General features: G+C 41.1%; 1 protein-coding gene across 11 annotated transcripts in view; it reads left to right on the top strand.

Moving 5' to 3' along the window:
• sorbs2a (sorbin and SH3 domain containing 2a) overlaps positions 1-23874 on the top strand; it is a 65604-nt gene that overhangs the window by 30899 nt on the left and 10831 nt on the right. For 5 of the 11 annotated variants that reach the window (XM_084715042.1, XM_084715035.1, XM_084715032.1 and 2 more), the window contains 12 exons: positions 301-723; positions 2663-2789; positions 4169-4344; positions 6888-6954; positions 8971-9021; positions 9159-9369; positions 11385-11499; positions 15878-15949; positions 17632-17688; positions 19578-19627; positions 20506-20681; positions 21063-22895. In XM_084715042.1, the coding sequence (XP_084571168.1) occupies positions 301-723; positions 2663-2789; positions 4169-4344; positions 6888-6954; positions 8971-9021; positions 9159-9369; positions 11385-11499; positions 15878-15949; positions 17632-17688; positions 19578-19627; positions 20506-20681; positions 21063-22895 (3358 nt within the window). The remainder of the gene's footprint in view (positions 1-300; positions 724-2662; positions 2790-4168; positions 4345-6887; positions 6955-8970; positions 9022-9158; positions 9370-11384; positions 11500-15877; positions 15950-17631; positions 17689-19577; positions 19628-20505; positions 20682-21062; positions 22896-23874) is intronic. The other 6 variants (XM_084715041.1, XM_084715040.1, XM_084715033.1 and 3 more) reach the window with 5 other exon arrangements.

Here is a 23874-nt window from a genome sequence, read left to right as displayed (position 1 = left end):
TTAATCCTTAGTATTGAGTACAGATACCCAGCCCTAACAGTTACTGTCTGTGTATTTGCTGCCTTCCACAGAGTTTGAACTAACAGAGCCTCTTCCATTCACAGCATCAGTCACGTTTCAGAAGATGATGCTGCAGCCTCACGACACCTCAGTGTGGTTTCACAGCAACATTTCAGCTTCTGTTAGGCTCACGTGTTACTTCCACACATCCTTTGTGACAACATGGCTGATGAGTGATATCACTAAGCGCTCTCCTCCTCTCCTCCTTTTCCAATCAACTCCCTCTCCCTCCAACACCAGGGGCCTCCCTCCCCCGACCCCGCAGCACGGCACTCCCCCTATCGCTGCCACAGCTCTGACTCACTCGACTACCTGTCAGGCCTAATGCCCAAGGCTCTATCGCCCACCCCATATGTTCCTATTGGAGCTGGCAGCACAGCTGGCGCAGTCAGCGGGCCGAGCCTTGCCACAGTCAGCAGTGCAAGCATCGGTGGCTGCGTGTCACCTTCTGCCTCCCCCGTGACGGTGTCAGCCCTCAGCCACTACTCGTCGTCCACGGCGGGTCTGCTGGATGAGCTGCAGATCTGTAGCCTGGACTCGCCTGGCGCCTCACCCACGCCGTCGCCCACCCTCAGCCATGTGTCTGCCTACACATCCACTGCTGCTGATGATGTGCTAACAACCTCTGTGGCCTCCACCGCTGCAGCAGCCACTTTCACTAACGTAATTATCCCAACAAGTCACTGCTGTAACACATATCATTACCAAAACAACTGGTTCCCTTCCTCCCTCTACTTATTTTGGATGGCTGAACCAAACCTTCACAAAGTGTGTTATTACTACCGTTTTTACCTTTCACTAACCACAAACTACAACCTACCTGTCAGATATCAGAATTTAATTCAGCCCATTATGTTCCCTATTATGTTCATGTCTGTACTTAGAACACTATGTCTATGTGTGCCTGTCTATGTTTTTCTTTGTTATGCTTTTTTTGCAATCCAGTGCAGTCAATCAATACTGATTCTTAAAGGCCAGTTCACATAAAAAATTCATGATGAGACAAAAACATTGTTCAGAGAAGTTGCAGCAGGGTGGAAACTGTTAGCTGCAGGTTGCTGGTATCTTGAAAGACTGAACATTTCCAGGGTGAAGTGGAGGGTTTTATAATATAACATGCAAGAAGACTGTAGTTACATGTCCTGTGTATCATGATACTGCCCTGGGATCAATGTAAGGGACCCTCCTGCATAATGCTACATCTCTTGATGATGACAGAACTTCTGTGTGGACCTTTTCTTCCAATTTGAACAAGTCTGATATTGAAACTGAATTGCCATTATTTAGGACTACAGTATAAAGCCTGACATTGGCTTCGTGTTAGCTAGCAATTGACCCTTCCTAAGTCCCACCCATTTTGGAACCAGGTACCAACCTTGCTCAATTGTTATTGGAACACAGAGCAAGAAGTGTACAACTTAAGTGAGAAATTTCTTCACTGCTTTGTGTTATTCTACTGCAGATGCTGTTCCCAACTTTAGTCCCATCTACAAAGGTGCTGACTGGCATTGTTGCTTCTCCAACCAAGGAAGAACCCATTGACAAGAGCAACGCCAGCTTTTAAAACACTAAAATTTGGGATGTAGTCAGTGATTTACAGATCCGGAACTAGATTATATTGTGGAGTGGTATCTGTGGCATTATATTAGTGGCAGTAATCTGGTCAGTAGTACGGTAGTACAGCAGTGGATACTTCTGTATCTCTTGTCAGATGGCAGCAGGGTGAACAGGCTGTGGCTAGAGTGGGTAGTGGACGTAAAGTGTCTGTAAAATCCTGCAGACGGCAAGATTATTTAAAATAGGAGAGTATCTGTTCTGTCAGGCACCCATGAGAAACTAAAACAATGCAGCTGAAACACCTCCTGTGTAGATAAGGAGTTGGATACACTGGCAGTAAGTGTTGTCAACAAACTGTTTATGTGCTGTTTTGAAGTGAATTCATCAGTTTTAGATTGTTGTGTTGGTTGCAGGACACAGTAGTTGCTGGTTTTAGATCTATCATGAATCTTTGATCTGAACACACAGGCCTTTAAATTAAGATGTTTTTATCCTTTGTCAGATGGAATCATATGTTCCTGTGCCATGTTGAATGGGAGAGCATTCTACAGAAGAGCCTCCCATTGTAACTGTATCCTGTCTGCTGTCTTGTTTATGTCACAACTAATTTATGAAGAAATGTATGTGAACCTGAAAGCGTTGTGTTTGTTTACTGTCACTGTTTAATCTCTTCTGTCTGTTTTGAAGTGAAGTGATTCAATAAGTGGCCCTTTCCCTCACTAATGTTCTTACGTTGTACAGTCACTTCAGATACAGCTGTTTCTATGAATCACATCAGCCCCAACATCTGTCTACATGTACATTTATTTCCATACTAGGTTGTTCTACTTCTTTAAATGTTAAGTTTTATAGCAACATGATGACTAATAATGGATTTATAAAACTAATCATTCTCTTGTTTTTTATATTTATACTTAATATCTAATGTTGTCGGGCAGAGCAGCAACATTCTCCACTGTAGAAAATCGAAATTTGTACATTTTGCTGTCTTTTGTGAATGACAGTGACCGATGATCTCTGTTTCTGGATTGTGGGTCACTCCTAGGGCCAGGTCCTCTCTCACGCTATGAATGGAAGCACTAGCCATCCGCAGAGGCCCCTCTCTCCCCCATCCTACCCTCCTCCCCCCACCTCACTCCACACTGGGCTCCCGAGACAGAGCAGGAGTTCAGGTGAGTCACTGCTCTTTTGTCCCTTTATTTCAGCCGAGAACACAACACGTTGTGTTGAGAATTCTTTGAATATCTCTGCTCACCATATGACATGCAAAATTCATCATCGTTATGATTAAGTGCAAATACCTGACAAGTGGTACTTTACTATATATTGAATTCAGAATCTCCTGCCCTCTGTAAGCTTAATTACATGCAGAGAAACAAAAATAAGTAAAACATGAAATGATTGCAATTAAGAAAATCATTAAACATTCATTGGTTGTATATAATATTAATAAAATCTGCTCTTAAATTGAAAGAGTGCTTAGAATTTCAAGAATGTGTAAATATTTTAAGAACTCATCAGTTGAATAGGTAATGGGTATTTGGATGAATGTATTTAGTAATGCATGATTTGAAAGGGTGTGCATAAGACTGTCATTATGTCTTTCTGTTTATGACTGTGTATGTATTTTTGTATTATGTCATTTTTAATGCAACATTGACGTTGTTTGATATGTCTTTGTTCTGACAGCTTGACATTAACCAGGACAAAAATATCTTGGAGCTTCAGATGGACAGTTACAGATAACAGCAGACAGACATTAGCCTACTTTAACAACAAGTAAACAAGCTACCCACTTGGTATCATACTCTGTTATCAAACTGGCCTCGTAACTTTTAATGAAATCTTGGTGACAAGTTGAAGTATTAGTTGACGTCCAGGAGATTATTCGTGACACCGTTACAAAAGCATTTGGCAGTTTGATAAAATTTCATGACATCTTTATGACAAGTCCAAAATGTACAACTTTACTTGAGGTCACGGATTCATGACACACTTACAACGGTCTCATGACAGCCAGTGCCAAAATCAGAAAAAGATGTCATGACAAAGATATTGACAAGGTATGCTGTCTTGATTAATGCCAAGTTGCCATCACAAGTATACAAGTCACACAACGTCAACTTTGCATTAAAAATAACATAACTGATTGAATGAATCTTAATGTCAGTGGTCATAACAATTCATAAAGTCTCCTCCATGTCCATGAAATGATAGTGTAGCAGCAGTCTTATACACAGCCATTCAAATAAAGTTTTATCGTGTCTTTATCTACAATTCCAAGATATGATATGTCTATATACCCATTAGTCGAGGACCGAACCATTCTGTTTTTGTGCACAGTAAGAAAGTAATAAGTACAAAAGGAAAAAAAAATAGAATAGTACTACTCAAATCTTGAACCATACAACAGAGCAATTAATCTTAGGATGATTAAGTTTTCACTTCCTCAGCTGGTGTCAGGGACTGAAATTGGAGTTCTGTTTGATCATCAGAATGTACAATTGAGAGTGGTCTCCCTCTGTTTCCTCCTCTTCCCCCTGGTATCTAGAGGGCAGCGAGTCAGTTACCAGAGAGTCTGTGGTGACGGGCCATACCAGCGTCAGCAGTACTGTGCCCATCGCCCGCTTCTCAGAGGAAGAGAAAAAGGTGTCCGTCATCAAAGCTCCTCATTATGAAGGCATCGGCCCGGTGGACGAGTCCGGCATCCCCATCGCCATCCGCACGGTGAGGTCAAACACGCACACAGAGCTGGTTTGCAGCAGACTGGTTTAGTTAGGTACTGCAGTGTTGCACAGGAGTGTCTTTTGACCCATTTCTATTGTGTTGATATGTGATCAGCCTCACGAGGGAGGATTACTCTCAGCTGTCAGCAGCTTTTGACCTCATATTAAAAGCCCTTTCTCTCTCGCTCCTACTATCTCTCAGTATCTTTCCCTCTGTGTGCTACTTATAAAGATGAGCTCAGAACAGGTCTTTGCGTTAGGACTGCAACGTCCATGCTACTTGCTTGTCAAAGTGTGTGTTATCTCTGTTAAGGCTTTTCATGTCAATGTCACTCAGTTGTCTGTTTCTTGAAGAGCGGCATTTAAAGGTGGACATGTTAAACTAGAGAGCGACTGAACATAAGACAGTCAGAGGAAGAATGAAAGACAGGCAATAAAAGCAGAGAGAAAAGGTGAAAAGAAAAAAAATGCAGGAAAGCAGAAAAACAGATGCTCCTTGTTGTGAGCAGACAAACATTTTTGTGGGCACTTTATTTGGTAACCATGGAGAGGGAAGCGGTAATTGGCCCGTCTCTCGGCCATGCCAATGTTACATGCTCAGTCACACACACTCCTTCACTGTGGAGCCAAACTGCCTCTTCTCTGACCAGAGTCCAGACTCACTGTTTGGTGCTACTGAATAAAGAGGGGATTAAGTCTCTCTGCCATTTGATAGCTCTTTTTTGAAGTGGCTGTTAGATCTATACTGTATACACAAAGACACACATACCAGCGTTTCTCCTGGATTTTCCAGGCAGAGCACCAGGAGCTCCCACTTTGGCTTTGTAAGCAACATGGCTTCTGTATCCTCTGAAACTAAATCTGCTGACATTGATTTCTCAAAGTGGACACAATCATCGTAACATACACATAAACACACACACACCAAAATAAACTGCCGTAGTAGTTTATCTAATTGCTGATAACACTGTTATGTCTTTTTCTGGCTACGTCGGCTATATGTTGATGGTAATTTATTTATGTATGTTTAAAAGCTGAAATACTCTCTGTACACACATCTGGATTTTTTTAAATAATGATCCTGTGATTTTCACATCTTTGTTGTTTGTAAGCAGTGAAAATATCATAGACTTACCAAAGAAAACTAAAAATCCTACAACTCAAATAATAAAAAATGAAAGCATGGATTTCAAGTTGAACTCTACAACTTGTTTTGCTTCGACTTATCAGTATGAAGTCAATATTGATTGGTCAGTTTAATGACTATAGAATAATCTCACCGCCCACAATTAGATTGGTTCCCTGTAAGCTTGTCTGCCATTGGGCACAATTTTTCCCAGGAACATTATGTTTCCATCATAGACTAAATTACTCTTTTTCTTTTTCTTTTTTTTTTACTCTTACTCGTTTTTCTTCTACTCCCCCTCCACTCCTGCACCAATCCCCACTGGCTCAAAGCAATATCATCACTCAAAATGGGGGAGCCATTGTATTAACGTTTCCACTTTAATACAACATTTGTTTTTATTTTAAATTCACAAAAAAAAAAAAAATTTAGAGCATCTTTATCATTTCTTAATTCGTAGGGTTTAACTGGAACCCCCACAAGGGGGTGTTATCTAGAAAATATGGAGCTGTATAGGGCTCTTGGCCTCCACCTGCACCATCTGGAGCAGGGAGAAATGAATGAGCAGATTATTTGGAAATGTAAACAAAACTTTTTACCAGCTGATATCCAAACACACATCCTACTAAGATATCACTCTGCAAGCTTGAACAGCTCTTAAGCTGAGTTTGTTTTTAAATGACTGGCAGGGTCAGCCATTTGCCTCAAATCTGATTGGGTAAATTTATATATACATACCCTGAGTTCAACATGAATAATAGAAAATGCCTCAGTGTTTTACAGAAAGAGAAAGGAGAGATGTTTTGAGAAGAAAATACAAAAAAATGACACATCTAACTAAAACAGGTAAATAAAGAATGAACACACAGAGGGACATAGGATTACTTAGAACATTTATTTTTCATTTCACTGTATCTTTAATAGGTGCCTTGGATTTGTGTGTATGTGTAAAATGATGCAATCCACTTGACGTTTGAGGCTCTCGTCAGGTACAGCTGATAAATAGATTAAATATCTTACACACTAAGAGCAGTTACCTTAAATTAAGTTAAGTAGCCTGATTCAAATGATTCTTGACAAGATTATTTAACTTGGATTAGGAAAAAGGAGATTTAGTCGTCCTTAATTCATCCTGAATTTTTTCACTGAACAAGCGTGATCAACATTTCTTAAGAGGAATATTATGGTGAGTGTCTCCAATGATGAATGTATCTTATAAATAATTTATTTATGTCTCAGCATGACTTAAATTCTCTGCTAGTGAAATATGGATCCCTGGAAAAGCTGAGATTGTGTTTTCTCTACTCAGTAATGTCCTATAAAACAGTGGGAACCCTTTCTAATTTCTAACTTCAGCTATCCAGTTTATGTTGCATTTCACGGCACGTAAATCTTTATGGTTATTTCTCTCTCTACAGACGGTGGATAGGCCGAAGGATTGGTACAAAACTATGTTCAAACAGATCCACAAGGTTCACAAAGCAGGTAAGTCTGTACTGAATCGCACTGAACAACAGAAATTATTGAATGTGGTTTGAGCATTAGACTTTTTGAGAAGAACTGGTCATGCATGCACGCATGTGTGTATCTTTGTGTGTCTGTGCGTGTGCATGTCGGTCTTTGTTAAAGCAGAAGTGCCAGAGAAGCTCAGAGCCAGAGCTCATTAGATGAGAGCAAGAGATTCTGGAGAGGAGGAGGAATTGAGAGAAACCTCTAATCGACACTGAGCTGTCCTGGGAAATCTGCTCTAATTTTGTGGGCTGACAGAATCACACAGTCGGTACAAGGCTTGTTTGTTCATATCTGCTCAGGCTTCTTCTACTGCAGCGCACACACAGTTTCCTGATTGTGTGCCTGAAAAACATCTTTATGATCTTGGAGAGTTCCCATGATGAACATTCACATATTCTCAGTTTTTAAAAGGCAATATTCCAGTAACCTCCATGCAATTACCCCTTGAATTAAAAAAGAGTCAAGGAAATTTGTAGTTTCTCATTTGCAGAACACAGCAGCTTTGAATTCAGCCAGAATCAAAAACTCAAAGTTTGATCAAACTACAGCTGATACTGCACCTCTGTGTGGTGGTATCGCCCTTCCTATAACTCAACAGAAACATATTGGAAAAACAATTGTTTGTAACATGCTGAGCTTGTGGATGAACACAGGAGAAGTGGTTTATGCTGCTTGGGTGGTTTTGATCCTTCTCTCCGCTGTGAAAAATGGTCACTATTGGAAATTACTTTGTAACTGACTGTATTCAGGCCGACTAAAGGTGCTGTTCTCCCCAGAGAGGAAACCACACGCTTGTACCTTCTTTCAGGTTTCCTGCACAGTATGGAAAAGTATGGAATTTGATTTTCGTCCTTTCCAGGTCTGGAAGTGTAAAAGGAAAAGGAGATTATGAAAAAAAAGATATTTGTGTTTCCAGACTATTGCCCCTGTGCCCCTTTGTTTTTTATGTGTTTTTTATGGCGTTTGGAGCAGGCAGCCAGCGCAGCCAAAATCTGTCTCGCACCACTGTGTTAGAGAGCACAAGCCATAGCAAGCTTGATGTTATCTAAAGAAAAGAAAGAAGTATGGCATGCAACAGAGAGCTGCCTGTACGCCACAGCCAGCTAAACAGTTCCAGTGCCAGAAAACTGAACCAAATGCAGAAATCCACGACCAAATTAGTTTGAAATTAAGTGTCTCACACACATTAAAACACTAACAATGGCATTTATGACATTGACACCGTAAATTCTCCAAATGGAAAATGGAAATAAATTTCATGCTATATTTAGTTATATTATTGATTTCTTTGTTTGAACGTTGTTTGAAACACTTGAGATAATGTAAGCACACAGCTCAACAAAATATATGATAGGGCTGACATTTTTAGACATTTTAGTGCCAAAATGTCACATATTATAGTTTTAAGCATGTGTGAATATTTCTAAGTTATGCTGTGATGCAGTTATGAGAAAAGTAAACAGACATCTTTTCTGCGTAAGGAAACCAAACCTTTATAGCTGCATTCATTGTCGTTTTCATCGACACTGTGAATAAACAAGTATGCACAGATGCTGTAAATGATCAATTATTTAACTTTTTTCAACTCATTTTTGGTTCTTATTTCTAAAAATGGGGCAACTAACAATATGAAACTATTATTCAATATGTTAATGGAAAATAGTTTAGTATAGTATAGCATAGTTAGCATCAGTTGGTTTCTTTTTCGTCTTTGGGAAGAGATTTTTGACAGTGGAATGTCGTCTGGTTTTCTGTGTAGAAGTGTGGTCCACAATGGTTAAAAGCAAGTTTTTCAAGGACTGGCTCGACATTTTTAACCATTAAACCATTTTGAAACAATTTATTTATATAATAAACATTTAGCTATATGCTCTGAGCATCTACCAAGAAATTAATGTCTGATAAAGTGTGGATTTTTGAAATGGCAAATGTGGAGGAAGCCATGTTTATGCATGTTTTCCAATCAGTGTTTGTTCCTTTCTTCTACAGATGATGACTATTCTGACACATACAATGCAACATATGCTGTCATAAACAATGGTGAGAGATGCTTTATATATAACAAAAGTGTATCATATAATAAGTAATTCCTCTCCAACCCATTTGTCTCCTCCTGTCCGGCTTGCTCCACTTCATTACTTCGCTCTACGTTGTCTCCTCTGTCCTGTCTTTAACAGATGACTACAGCCTGCCGTCCACCACCATGGCCCACCCCGCTCCCCGGACACATACATACAGGCCGCTCGCCAAAAGCCCCTCGGACAACGGGGGTCATCTGGGGCCTCGGGAGCCTTCACCATCACCTGTACCCCCACCACCTCCGCCCATGCCATCTCTTCTCCAGCTGAGGGCCAGAGACAGTGACCGCGAGAAAGACTCGCCTGACTCGTAAGAGGAGCTTTGTCTAATGGCTTTCATTTATTACACCGAATTAGCACTAATGCACACCTTTAGTTTCTTTTAGACAGGTGCGTAGGAGGCAAATCCACAGGCAAGAGAAGAGAGCACTCCTGCACACTGTAATTTACTTGAAATACATTTTATTGAAGATAGAACGTTTCAGCCCTTAGACCTTCATCAGGTAAAGCAGAGAAACAAAGAACATTACAGGCAGATTAAGCCAGCACCTACCGGCTGTGACTCGGGAGTGTAGAGCAGGTTGTCCACTAACGGCGCTTCAGTCCCCCTTCAGTCCACATGTTGAAGTGTCCCTGGACAAGATACTGAACCCCAAATTGCCCCAGTGGCTCTTCCATTAGTATGTGAATGTGTATGTGTTTGTGTGAGTGAACGAGTGAATTGGTGAACATGACATGTAGTTGTTAAAGTGCTTTGAGTGATCGATAGACTAGAAAAGTGCTATGTTATGCAATATATTTCCAAGTCCATTTACCATTTATTCAAGTTAGTCCAATCAGGGACCTGCGCTGAGCTGAGTTGTCATGCAGTCAGTCCCACAGTATATTGTATTTTGAGCCCATTAGAAGGCACATACCACCCCCAAAACAGTACATTCAGTCTGTGATAAACTGCAAATGTAAACAATGTGATGTAAATAAGATTAATAAAAAACATATTGACAGTAAAAATATTGGGCAAAAGGAAGATGTCAGGGTAACACTGTCATGCTTTTTCTTAGTGGTTCCCAGCACAGATGACCAGGGGGAAAATATAGAGTGAAGCCAAGTTAAATGAACATGATTTATGAAGGGAAAATAAACAAACAAGAGTTTGCTGATGCTATCATGCTGACCTTTACTTCACTAAAATTCAACTTTTGAATCCATTTTTTTCACTCGCTTCATAATTACAGTTAATGATAAAAATTGTGGTGTGGAGGGTGTGAACCTTTATATGCTTTTGAAAGGGATGCATGCCAGAAAAAGTCTGGAACCCACTGTTTCAGCTGTTAATGGCTTCCCCATGAATTGACCTCTAAATAGGCTGTTTGTCATCATACAAGATCAAGAACCACATTCAATCTCATAATTCTTTACTGGATGAAGATCTAAGGACTGAAACCTTGGATCTCAATAGAGTTTATTGCAAATACGTGATAGGGCAGTAGTCCTTCCTTCTCTTACCTTATTAGTTATGGAAATACTACTAAATACTATTAATGAACTTTTTTGCTCATATAAATCCTGCACCACCCTAAAGCCACTACAAGAAACTTCCATATTTTGTTGATTTTCAAGGCCCCTGTGGAATCAAAAATAAAATTATCTAAAGAAAAATCTCCTTCCGCTTCTTTTTAACTGGTTAACATGTTAGTCACTGTAACTTTGTCTCCAGGTCTGTGTTTACATTTGGAAAATGTAAACACAAACTTGTTTCATCTGATTTCAAGGAGACTCTGTCTCGGTGGCTGACAGCCAATCTTCTCGTGGATGGTCTTGTTCACTTATGTAGGTCATATTGAGGCATCAGTAATTAACTGAAACTGTTCATAACCAGTTAAAACTCAGTTGAGTACCTTTAAATAATTAAAGGTCCAGTGTCTAATATTACGTGGATTTAAAGGCAGAACTTGGCAGGAATGAACAATAATAAAAATAATAAGTATGTTTTCATTAGTGTACAATCACCTAAAAATAAGGATTGTCTTTTTTGTCGTAACCATAGAATGAGCTGTTTTTAGGTACAGAAGGAGTGGGTCCTCTTGCACAGAATCTGCCATGTTGCTCTGCCATGTTTCTACAGTAGCCTAGAATGGACAAACCAAACACTGGCTCTAGATACCGCCTTTAGGGTTTTGTGAGACTTTTGTGGTGACCGTAGGTTCTACTGCACACTTGGAAAGGGAGACTGGGTGGAGGTGTTTGCAGTCTGCAGGCTCACAGCTAGATGCCACTAAATCCTAAATCCTTTCTTACAACACACGTCTGTTTTTCTTGCACCAGGAATGAATGGGGTCCTCCCAACAGGAAAGTGGACACACGAAAGTACCGCGCAGAGCCCAAGAGTATTTTTGAGTATGAGCCTGGGAAGTCGTCTATTTTGGAGCATGAAAGACCAGTGAGTATATTTTTAAGAATTATCTTCAATTTCGTTTAATAAATTCTGACATTATTCTGTTAAATAAACTGAAAAATTGGTAGCCATTGTAACATTACAGCCTTCTTTCATGTTTGATTAAGCTGTGAAGCATTTAGGATCCATTTTGAATTCAGCTCAGGCTGTAAAGTTTATTCTTCATAACATTCGGGAGATGTGATGCTTGTTTCCTGGGCTGACTTCACACCGAATATTTCTTATTACTGTGACAATGAAGTGATTTCTGTTTCTACTGTTGTGGTTATGCTTGTTATGGTTCAGTAAATGATTCATCCCGTTGCTGCTCTGCTTCACTTTGGAGCTAAATACAAGGTCCATTTTCGAAGACATAAACAATAAAACATAAAGCAACGTGAAGTGAAACAACACTGCAGAGATGCAGCTACAGTACGGAAAACAATTAGATGGTGAAATTGAGAACAGAGAGCACATTTACTTTTCTTACCTGCTAATCTTTCTAGACATTGCCGAGTTAATATATTTTCATATAATGGCCTTCTTTGCTTGGACTTGTTTCCGTCAGACACAGTGTGGGCGTAAACAGCGAAGGTTTCCAGTACTGCATCCTTTAGCGACTGTGCTGGCTGCTCGCTCTGTATGGGGTGAATGACAAAGCAGACAGCAGAGATAATTACTGTGTAGACAGAAGGCCAACAATAATAGACACGAGGTATCTGAGATGAGGACGAGATAATGGAGAATGTGTTACAGATGAGGAGTCTGTTATGTGGGAAAAGATTAAAAAGAAACACTTTTTGTTGAAGGTTTTTGCAGATTTTTAATGTAATGACTGCAGAGAGGGAGCTCTTGGGGAAATAATGCATGAGTCAGTTCCTGATAAGGCAATAAAAAGAGAACGCTGTAGTGAGTAGACGTGAACCCACGCTGGTTAATCTTCTGTCTGAGACTCTTTCTAATATGTTGTCTGTTTAGAAGCTTTTTCCTCCACAGACGGTAAGAAATGGCATTCAAAAACATCCAGTTCAGTGGTGAAATTATGAGAAACAGCCAACAAAAAAAATCTGTCTAGCACTCTTGCTTTTGTAGTTTTTCTTTGTGCATTTACAGTACATGTGTGATTGGCAGTCTCCGCTCTAAGCTCCACTTTTTCACAGGGTGATTCATTTGTCTCAAAGCTGAATTCTCTTTTTAGCAAGAGACATGTAACATAACAACACCTACCTCCTGGCAGTGTTTCATTTGGCGTGAAAACTCCATTTCCATGTGGGAGAGGGGTTAGAAAGAGCAGACAGAGTAGTAAACCAGTGTATCATCTCTGGCTACAGTTAAAATAACAGTAAGACTCTCTAAAAATGAATAAGCCTCTTTATGCTCAAGTGTTTAAATGGAAACAAGTAGAGAAAACTGTACTTGCTGGTGTTGTAAACCTACAGCATTAAAAAAAAAGTAAATGATTAACTTGCTACACAGCAGTAACCATTGTTTTTGTTCACTTGTCTCATTTTGTTGCATGTAAATACTTACATGCCACCTGGCACAGTTTATTGCAGATTGATTTAATATGAAAATGTCTCTCTGTGATATAGAAGAAGGGCTGGCTGCTATCATGAGTCATGTGACAGCAGCAGAGATAAACTTCTGCTTCCTTATGGCAATTTGTCTGTCATTTACATGCCAGGCATGAAAAATAGTGAAGGATATTCAATATTTTAATATTGGATGGCAGCTGACATGCCTTAATATGAAATATACATCTCAGTTCTGAACTGCAAATGAAATATTTGTGAATCCACCTTTATGTGCCTCCATTATTGGACACGATGGGTGCTGATGGAGGTAACAAGGGGAGAATGTGGCAGATTTGTTTGATGACAAGAAAAGGAAAGGTTATTTTTACAGCATGTTTCAATAACATGGCAGTTCACAGTGCTTTACATAAGGCATTAAAGGGATAGTTTGGATTATTTGAAATGGTGTCGTATGAGGTACTTATCGATAGTCAACATCCCCAGTTTGGAGAAGCAGGAGGAGTACCAGCACAGAAGCTAAGCAATGTACTACTATGGACAGGGTCAGCAGCAAAACCTATTTTAGACGCTTTAAAAAAAGGTCCAACCAAAAATAGTTCAAGTGTACACTATGTTCACTGCTTTACCTTGCTGTCAGACAGCCTTTTGTGACAGGAAACTACCGTTAAATAAGCCTTTCTTATTGTTCTTTTCTTCACAGAACATGGAAGTTACTGGTCTACCAGTGCTTTAATCTGTCATTTAGTTTGTGTTATTGTGTGATTTCGGTGAATCCGATCTAACATTTTAGAACATTAAGTCACACAGTAACACAAAGAAACTAAATGTTCAAGGCAGAGGTAGACCAGCAGTTCCTGTGGTCTGGAAAGTGGCACGTTTTTGGTTTATATAACAGCGGTTTCCCATCAGAAATGGTTGTCTAATGAAAGGTAAAGTAGTGAAAATATTCTAAATATAGCACATTTAAAATTACATAGGTTTTTAGTTTAAGGTGGGCCTTTTTTCAGGTGACTAAAATGTGTTTCCCTGATGACTCCACGACATTACTCCTGCTGCCTCCCCAAACTGGGGGCATGTCGACCGCTATCTACTGAATGTAATACACTAAGTATGGGTAAGTACCTCATACAACCCCTCTAAAAATAATCAGAACTCTCCCTTGAAGACAGAGGCAATATTAAAAGGCATTATAAAAAATATACAACGCAATATAAAAAGAAAAAATACTCTCTTATTTAGAAATATGAACTGCTCAGCCAGTTTAGTGACCTGCTCTCTAGGTAATGAATAAAAGCACAGCATAGCTCCAAAAACAGTTGGAGTCATGGCAGTGAGTAGCACTCAGGTCAGTTGGCCGACTCACTGTGAAACCATACCGCTCCCACTATTGTACAAGTGAAGCTTACTGTAAACCCATGTGAATAACCCTTCATGTCTTTTCCAAACAGTTCCTCAACATGCACTCTGTCTTCTTCCTCTTAAATGTAATGAGTTCTCCCGGTGAGAATTTAGTATGCCATCCACTGAGCCCGCACAAAGGTGTGGATAATGAGGTTGGGTGTCGGATATGTAATTCTCAAAGTAACATGCTGATTTTCATTATCTGTCACCTGCGCTATGGCTTAGAATAAGGCAGCAGTAATGTGATTCTGTCATGGGATTCACGGCCCTGTTAATTTTTATGCATATGAATTTAATGAATATCAATTCGAAAGGGCCTCTTCGGTCCCCAAAGGTGACTAAAGTTGGACTGTGCATACTAGATTATATAGTGTATGCAAGTTTTATTACTGTCTGATGATTTGGCACTATTGTATGTTGTCTAACACATAGCTTTGGTGCCTTGATGCTTTGGAATTAGTGTCAAACCAGTTGAAGTGATAGTTTTGATTGTTTGAAATGGGATTGTATGAGTTACTTAACAACAGTCAGTGTGTTACCTACAGTAGACGGCCCCAGTTTGGAGAAGCAGAGAGGAGTACCAGCAGAGAAGCTAAGCAATATAATGCTGTGGACGGGAGGAGCAGCAAACTGTATTTTAGCCACTTCAATATGGCCCACATATAGGGCTCTATATATATAATGCTTTCACCACGTTTCCAACAGGAAATCAGCATTATATAAGCCAAACATTACTCTCACCAAGCCACCAGACTTCTTTGGCAAAAACTAATATTACCTCATAGAACACAGGATTTGCTGCTCGACTGCTGCCTCGATTGGTTATTTAGTTTGTGTTATTGTGGAGCTTTTATGAATCTAAACTAACCTTTTCAAACAGTCACATTAGTAACAAGTCACACAGTAACACAAACTAAAAGATCAAGGCAGCGGTAGACGAGCGGTATCCCATCAGAAAAGGCTGTCTGGGGGTTGAGTAAAATGTACACTTAAACTGAGACTGATTTTTTTTTTTTTAGGTGGGCTTTTATTTTGGGTGGCTAAAATAGGTTTTGCTGCTGACCCTGTCCACAGCAGTAATTGCTTAGCTTCCTAGAGCAGTACTCTTCAAGCTAGGAGCCCGCCGACCGCCATCGACTGTAACTAACTACAATGACTATGGATAATTACCTCTTACATCCTCACTTCAAAAAATCCAAACTATCCCTTTAAAGTAGTGAAGCAACATTTTTAGTAAGATTTGTTAATGGGTTTTCGTCACTGCTTTGGTCACCACGGACCAGTCTATATCTTCATCCTGGTTCATCCTGTGCCCATCTCCCTGTGCCACCTTTGCTCATTCCTAACCATGAGGTCCATGTCTCTCTTTGTGTGTGACTTCTTTCCACACTTCCTGTCTTCTGTCTTTCTCTGTACGTCCTCTCTCTGTCACTGTCATGCTTTCCCAGACCTATGATGACATAGATTTAGAGAACGAGCCTTGGTATAAGTTCTTTTCCGAGCTGGAGTTTGGGCGGCCGGTAAGTCAGGGCCGTAGCTGCTCCCCTCAACCACAACCCTGCCGTAGGCATACACCCACTTTCTACACCCCACCCATGATTTTTTTTTTAAATGTCTCCACCAATAGTCTGGGTGGGGCTAGTTGTTTGGGCATGTGGTACTTGTTGGGTGCTGTGACCTTCCCACCCTCCCCCCACCCTTGTGACAGGCTGTGTTATGTCTCTGCGTTGCTGGGTTTTTTGGTCTGGTGGCTAGCAGGCACTGAAATGTTCACACACACAAACCTTTTGTATTGAAATTTCTATTTCAGTTGGTTTATTATTGCATCTTGTCCAAAAATAAGCAGGAAAATAAGCCAAAATGCTGTGTGCTCCACATGCTTTAGATGACTTTTAAGCTGGTACAACTGCACAGATCAGCCAATCAATCAGTCATAACAATGATAAATATGAAACAGACGAGTTTCCTAATGATTTTGTTCTCTATAACAATCTGATTCTGTGCAGTTCCTTCATCTCTTGCACATGTTAACATGTGTGTCAGTTTATCAGCCTTTTATTCAGCCTGTTTATTCTTTTGATCATTTATTCATGTCTGCTAGTATTTTTGTTAATCTTCACTCCTGGTAGACAAATGCTCTGCACATCTTCAAGCTAAATGCGTTGGTGCCCTCTGCTGGATGTAGGCGGTAATAACGTCCTGGTGGCTCAGGGCAGGGAATGCCTCTAGCCACAAGTCTGGGATCAAATTACCCCAACCTGACTGATTTACAAAGTGTCATGAGGACATGCCTCTGTCCATGCCAGCATGGCATCAGGTGTTGATTTGTTGGGCTTATTCGAAATGTTCAGGTGAAAATGTCACATCTAGAGCTGGCATGACCTCTCAGAGTCATGTTGGGCCATGTGTTGAGATTTCTACCTGCAATATTTTGAATGTTTCACATCACTGAATAAGCCTTTAGAGTGTAGATGGTTTCCCTACATGCACTGACTGGTCTGGCTGGGACAGAATCTCACAGTATGTTCAGTGTTTGAGTGTTTTTTGAGGTGACACAAGAAGTCACAACAAGTTCTGACCGACTGAGTGAACTGTACTTTATCTGCATTAGTAAACGAGCACTAAATCACAACATTTGATGGTGCAATTCATTGCACTCTCAAATAAACACAACACTGTGGCTTGTGCTTTCACTCGGCTTCCTGCTTTTACAGCTTGCTCTCACACTCTGCATGTGTGTGTGGTACATGGGCACATTTCTGTGTGTGTACGTGTGTGTGGTACAAAGGTTGATGCAGTAGGTCTAGTTTATTTTAGCATTGACACTGTAGTTTAAATGTTGCTATTCTGAGATTAGCATCAGAATAAAACATCAATAGATGACGTTAGAATGTGCATACGAATGAACGTGTATCACGTGTAGGTGTGTGTTTGTCGGTTAAAGTGTGTCAGTGTGTATTGAGTGTGTGCACATGTATGCATTGTACATGCAAAGCACATGTGCAACGTTTGTGAACTAGTCCATCTCTGGTTACTCAGATTCTCTAACGAGTGTCACTCTCTCCACATGTTTCTTGTTTTTTTGGTTTCTTCCCATGATGTCACCACTGCTTCTCCTCCTTCACCTCATTTTCACCTTCTTCCTATTCCTCCTCCTCCTCCTCTTCCTCCTCCTGCTCACTGCTGCTGCTTGGGGCTCAAGCCTCCTAAAAAACGGCTGGATTATAATCCAGACATCTCCGCTCGCCAGCGCATTGAGGTAATCTCACATTCATGAGTGTTCCAGTATTGATGTTAATCTCACAATCTCTAACTAATCATATGAATCGAAATCTATATTGTTGTTATTGAAAAATGTAAGATATGATTGCTTAAGTTGAGAGTAATTAAGGCTGCATGGTATGATAAAAAATCATATTGTAATTTTTTTTTTTTTTTTTGTGATATGATTCATGATTAGTGGGACTGATCATCTCTGCATCATAATTTTCATTTTCACTGAAAGAAACTACAAACCCCAATTCCCAAAAGTTTGGAAGCTGTATAAAACGGAAATAAAAACAGAATGCAATGACTTGTAAATTCTTTTCAACATGTATTCATATTAATACAGTACAAAAAAAGATATTTAATACTAAAACTGATAACCTTTGTTGTTGCTTTTTAATATACACTCATTCTAAATTTGATGAAGTTAGGACAGTGTCAACAAAAGACAAAAACAAAAAGTTGTGGAATGCTCAAAAAGATGTTTGGAACATTTGACAGGTAAACGGGTTAGTTGGTAACAGGTGATATCATAATTAGGTATGAAAAGGGGCATCCTTGAAAGGCTCAGTCGTTCATAAGCAGGGATGCAGTGAGGTTCACCACTTTGTGAAAAACTACATGGGCAAATTGTCCAATAGTTTAAGAATGTTTCAAAACACAAAACTGCGAGGAATTTAGGAATTTCACCATCTACAAGCCATAATATCAGTAAAAGATTCAGAAAATACAAAGAAATATCTGCATGTAAGGGGCAAGACTAAAAATCAACATTGAATGTTGAATGTTATGACCTTTGACCCCTTTATCTACAAACACAAGTTAAGATTCGTGTTGCAAATGAAAGCCATATATCAACATCATCATCTGAAATGGGCTTGCAAAAAGTGTAAGTGTGCTAAAGAGTCCACATTTCAGGTTGTCTTTGTACTATAGCCAGTTGAGTATAGGTCAAAAAGTATTTGCAAACAATTGCGTTATGTTTTTAGTTATGTTTTATACAGCGTCCCAACCTTTTTGGAATTGGGGTTTGTATTAAAATCATGACGATGTGACATTTGTTGGGGTCTGTACCAAACAAACATTTTTTCTTACATCTGGAGAACAAGAGGCCAGTGCATCTCGGCAGCACTGCAGTCCTTCATTATATCATGATTTCGATAACATTTCAATCAATTTTGCAACCCTGTAGCACCAATTCAGTGTTATCTCATGTCAACATGTCAGCCATCCACCACAAGATGAGTATGGCGTTGCTTTGTGAAGACTGTTGAACATATAGCTTTGAAAGGCTCTTCGTCTATTTGCTTTGCATCGTATGAAAATCTGCAGGTTGCACTGTCCACACCAGATATTTTTGTTCACTGTCTGCTAAAATCTTTCTCCTTGGAAAGTTATTATGAATTTCTTTATTTTATTTTGAGCTCAAAATATAATTCACTGGAAATCTTTACTATGTCTCCAGCATTTCTGTGATTGTATTTGATGGTTAGCCTTTCCTTGGAGAGACTTCTGCTATTTAAGTCTATCAACGATTATTTACCACAAAGACCCATTCCAGCTGATCCATGCCAGGTTTTGCAGCAAATCACTTGCCCCCTGAGCTCAGCTCACAACATCCTTTGCTATATCACCTTTGCCAACATCCTCCAGAGCAGCCCAAGAGAGAGCAGCAATTTATCTTCACTGCTTACACCGGTAGGCCCCTTCTCAGGCAGGTGTGCCATGTGGAACCAGCATCCATCGCACCTTAAGCTGGGGGAGCATTTAGAGTGTGGCACAGCAACAACCGCATGCGGGCTGTGCATTGTGAGCTGCTCTGCCTCGAGTCTTTGTTCTTGCGGAGCTCACTTTTCTCTTTTGTCGTCTGCCCTATTTCAGACATCCCTGCACATCGCTCCTGCTGACAAGGCTCCGGAGAGACCTGCGAGGTAACCTCTGTTTCTTTTATTTTCCTCTGCATCACCCCCGTCCTTCCCCCCCGTCAACAGCAGTGGTCCTTGTTGTGATTCAGCACGGAATCAAAACTGCTCTTTCTTGCCTCGGCTCTGGTGCAAATAGCCTCTGTGCTTGCTATTAAGGATGATTTGCAAGGATTATTGTTACTCTTTATTTGCTTTTGTCACTGAAGGCAGGGCGCTTTACATCTCCTTCCCCCTAACTGAGCCAGAATAAATTAACCCAGCAAACCTATTGATTCTGCCCTTCACATCCTATCCTTCCCTCAACCCCCCTCTTTCTCCCCTCGTCCTACTCCCTTTCACCACTGGCCTGCTTATTCAGTCGCATTTTCCTCGGTGAACAGAAAGGGCAGAAATGGGATGTGATGAATAGGCCATGTAATTCATGTAAGTGGCACTCAGAGGGTTTGCTCCGGAATTGAAAGCCCATTGTTTTTTTTAGACATTTTTAACCAATGATTCAAAATAATATGAAGATATGGTAACTGTGTCATCTCATCTTTCTGGACATAATGATAATAGCCTAGTGTTCAGGATAAGCTTGGATATACTTAAATATCCGTTAATAATGCCAAGCATTGTAACATTCTCTCAGTCCTTAAATGACCATGAAAACTTTCAAATGGTTCACATTGTTTACAGTGGTGATCATAGGTGTGAAACTTGTTCATTATTTATTATGTTTCGATCTAAACAGTGTTCGTAAGTATCGATGATATAGGAAATGTAATAGATTGCACCCACAATGCATTTATAGTACCTCAAATTTAGTTTACCTTCTGTAAACTGCGTTCATTCGTGTCTAGTGTTGTGGAAGCAGTTGCCATTGATGTCTGACTGTGTTGCAGTGCTGCCAGCGACTACAGGAAGAGAAGGAAGTCTGAACCGTCAAGCTCCCAAGTAAATGCTCAGTCTCAGAGCAGAGCTGCAACTTCCCCTAAACCAGTGGATGCCTACAGACCCAGCAGCAGCCTAAAGAAACCTGTGGTTCGTTCCTCACCATCCTCACCCTCCAGAGCCAAAGGTACACAAACGAATAGACAAACATATTCTTCTCACTTGATTTTTTTTTTTCTTCATTGTGTATCTTTTTTCCCTTCTTTTCCCTGAACTGTCATCTGTATGTACTGTACTTACTATGTCACCAGAACATTGAAGAAGCTTTGTTGTCATTTGTTGTATTTTTCTCAATCTAATGTTTGTCTGTTGTGGTCATAAGTTTCCTTTACTGGTATTGGTGGAAGTCTGAAGAAAGTTCATCAAGTCATCTTTCCACTCCCCCTCTTTTTCTACTAACTCTTCTACCCCTCCCCAGCTCCTGCAACTTTTTGCTGGGTATTACTGCTTAACATCCTTTCCTCCTTCTTCTCTTTCACCACGCTGCTTTCTATTGGACATCTAAAAGGTGGGGACGCATGCAACATGTATTCAAACAGTATGACCTCCCAAGGTCCTTATCAGGCCCCCTATCTGCCCCCTGTCCCCCCTGACCCTGTCCATTGCCATGAGGATTCCAGCCAGGAAGGCAGCTCTTCCTCCAAACAGTCTGTCTATTGTAAGAACAGTTGGCAGACAAAACGCCAGGATCCTGAGACGTGGAGCAGTGCGGAGGAGGTACCGCCCTCCCCTGGCAAGCTCAAGTCACGCAGCTGTGATGATTTACTCAATGATGGACATTCTGGCTCAGCTGGGCGTAACGCTACACGCTCAGAAAGTGCTGGATCTCTAGTTTGCGATGGGAATCCCTCAGGGAGTGGATCCACCTCCACTCGCTCATTGCCTCGTGTTCACCGGCGACGAGCACATGATTCACCAGGCTTTCTCCAGCTCTATCGTAAGATGCATCAGATTGACCGAGCTCAACTCATCCCATCGGAAGTCATCCGCTCAGTCCGTGCTCGCATCCTGGAGCTGGAGCGCCAGCCTCACCTGCATCGGCATCGCCTCTCTCCTTGGACACCCTCTTGGGGCGTGGAGGTGCCTCGCGATATGGTGCCAAACCGCATTTCTGAATATGAACGCCTTATTAAGAAGTCTAAATCCATGCCCAACTTGGGTGATGGTGAGATGCCTTCAGGCACTACCACGCCAGGTGGCTCGTCATCTCGAGCCAGCAGTGGCGGTGGTGGCACACCCAATTTTCCAAAACGCCGTTTTTCCATAGAGTCTTTACTTGAGGAAGATAACAATGGCAACGGTGGACCAGTACCTCACACTATGGACCACTTGCATCGACCTCGTAGTCCACCTGAGGGCCAGCCTCGGGTTGGGCCAGAGCCCGGCCGTGGGCGGCCGTTCCCTGCTCCTCCTGTTCCCCAAGGCCCTCAAGCCAACCCAGACTACTCTGACAGTGAACAAGACGCTGTTGCGTCAGACCTCAGTGACTTCATCCAGGTGGAGGGCTCCTCATTTTGCAGTGAGAGTGACTTTGACCATTGCTCCCTGACCTCCTCTGAGAGCTTGTATGGCTCTTCTACCATCCATCACCATCACCACCTCCGTCACCACCACCACCATCACCACCACCACCCTGGTCACCAAAGTCTAGGCCAGAGCCAGGGCTACCAACACCGTCACCTCATCAGCACCTGCAAAGGCCGCTGTCCAGCCTCTTACACCCGTTTTACAACCATGCTTCGCCATGAGAGAGAAAGAGCACGCCAGGAGCACCAGAGACCTTCACAGCAGAGCCGCAGCAGCCATTCCCAAATCCAGAGCTCACAGTCCCAGCAAGCGATGTCCAAGCTGGCCTTCCTGGTCAGCCCAGTGCCTTTCCGCAGGAAAAAGGGCTCACCACCTACCTCTAGAAGAAGCAGTGGTGGCGGAGATCGAGGTAGCAGACCCAAGTCCAAACAGGCCATTTATGAAGCACTAGATGCAGCCTTGAGAGACATATACGAGCACATTCAAGCAGAGAGGGGCCACAGAGGAACTAGGACACCTGATGACAGCATCCTGAGGAGAATACTGGCCGAGCTGCTCCCAAATGTGCCTGAACGAAGCTCCTCGTTGCGGGGGAGGAGGGGGTGTTGGCATGGGGGTCACTCGTCTGCATCTTTGTACCCAGATGGGAGCCCCACTGGGTATGCCTCCTATAGAGGGGATCCCTCCACACCACGGTTACAGTCACCACGTCTACAGTCACCAATCAGTGCCTGTTACGGACGCCATTCAGACACCTCAAACAATAATGAATATGGAGAAGAGCAGGGCAATGGAAATGGTCTCTTTTATTCAGGTGCAGATAATACACACATCACACTTCAAATATGCACATGTGCATGTTGTCATGTAGCCAGTCATACCTACACATAGTTACATAAACATACGCACATACATGCATGCACACTCAATATATGTACACATATATGTATCTCTTCAGTATTACCTGTGCTTGTTGCCCTGTTCCCCTCATTGGTCACCCGATACATCCATCCACTGTTCTTTTCAATATATTTCTATGAGCTATAAGACCTGTTTACTGTAAACTCTCAAATTAAGCCTGGTATTAAAATAATGACCATTCATTTGTTCTGTGTTATGGTAATGTCAGTGAAACCAAGCACTTCCTGCTTGTGTTTCACATTAAAGGCCTGCTAGTAAAGTGGGAGGATTATGCCCTTTAATCAACAGGAAGGCTTTTAATTTGCAGAAACTGATGGCTTTAATTGGCAGTTAATTTAATGTAAAATAAAACAATGGCAAAATAGTGACAATGTAAATTAAATAATGCGTGAGAACAATATCTCTGTTGGAGAAAATCAGAGCAACATAAGCAACAGAATAGTACGTAAGATGACTTTCCGAAAACACGGAGGCTTCTCACAGCACTCAAATTTTAAGAAATATTGTTGTAAAAAACTCAGGTAAAGAGATATTTGAGAATTTACAGTCCATTACTCCAGTTGGAGTATATAAATGTGAAAAATCTTCAGTTTGTTTTTAATTTCATTTTTGTTTTGGTTGTATTATTTGTCTGTTTTCCAGATTGATTTATGGAGTCATATTATTATCCCACTACCACTCTTCCCCTCAAGCCATTTGCTTGTCTGTTCATGTCTGTAAACGGTTTTATCGTGTTATTTTGGGCTGTATTCCCCTTGTTTCATTTTGTTTTTCAGTTACTTTGTAGGAATGCATGTTTCATATTGTGGGAATCACATTCACCTTGTTTTTCCTATAAAATGGAAATAAAGTGCACCTATTTTTGACTCTGA

The sequence above is a fragment of the Lutjanus erythropterus genome, chromosome 3 (assembly GCF_056507025.1).
Source record: "Lutjanus erythropterus isolate fLutEry1 chromosome 3, fLutEry1.hap2, whole genome shotgun sequence".
Classification (NCBI taxonomy): domain Eukaryota; kingdom Metazoa; phylum Chordata; class Actinopteri; order Lutjaniformes; family Lutjanidae; genus Lutjanus; species Lutjanus erythropterus.
Note: the sequence above shows the minus strand (reverse complement) of the source record. Positions and strands in the feature narration are given on the sequence as shown.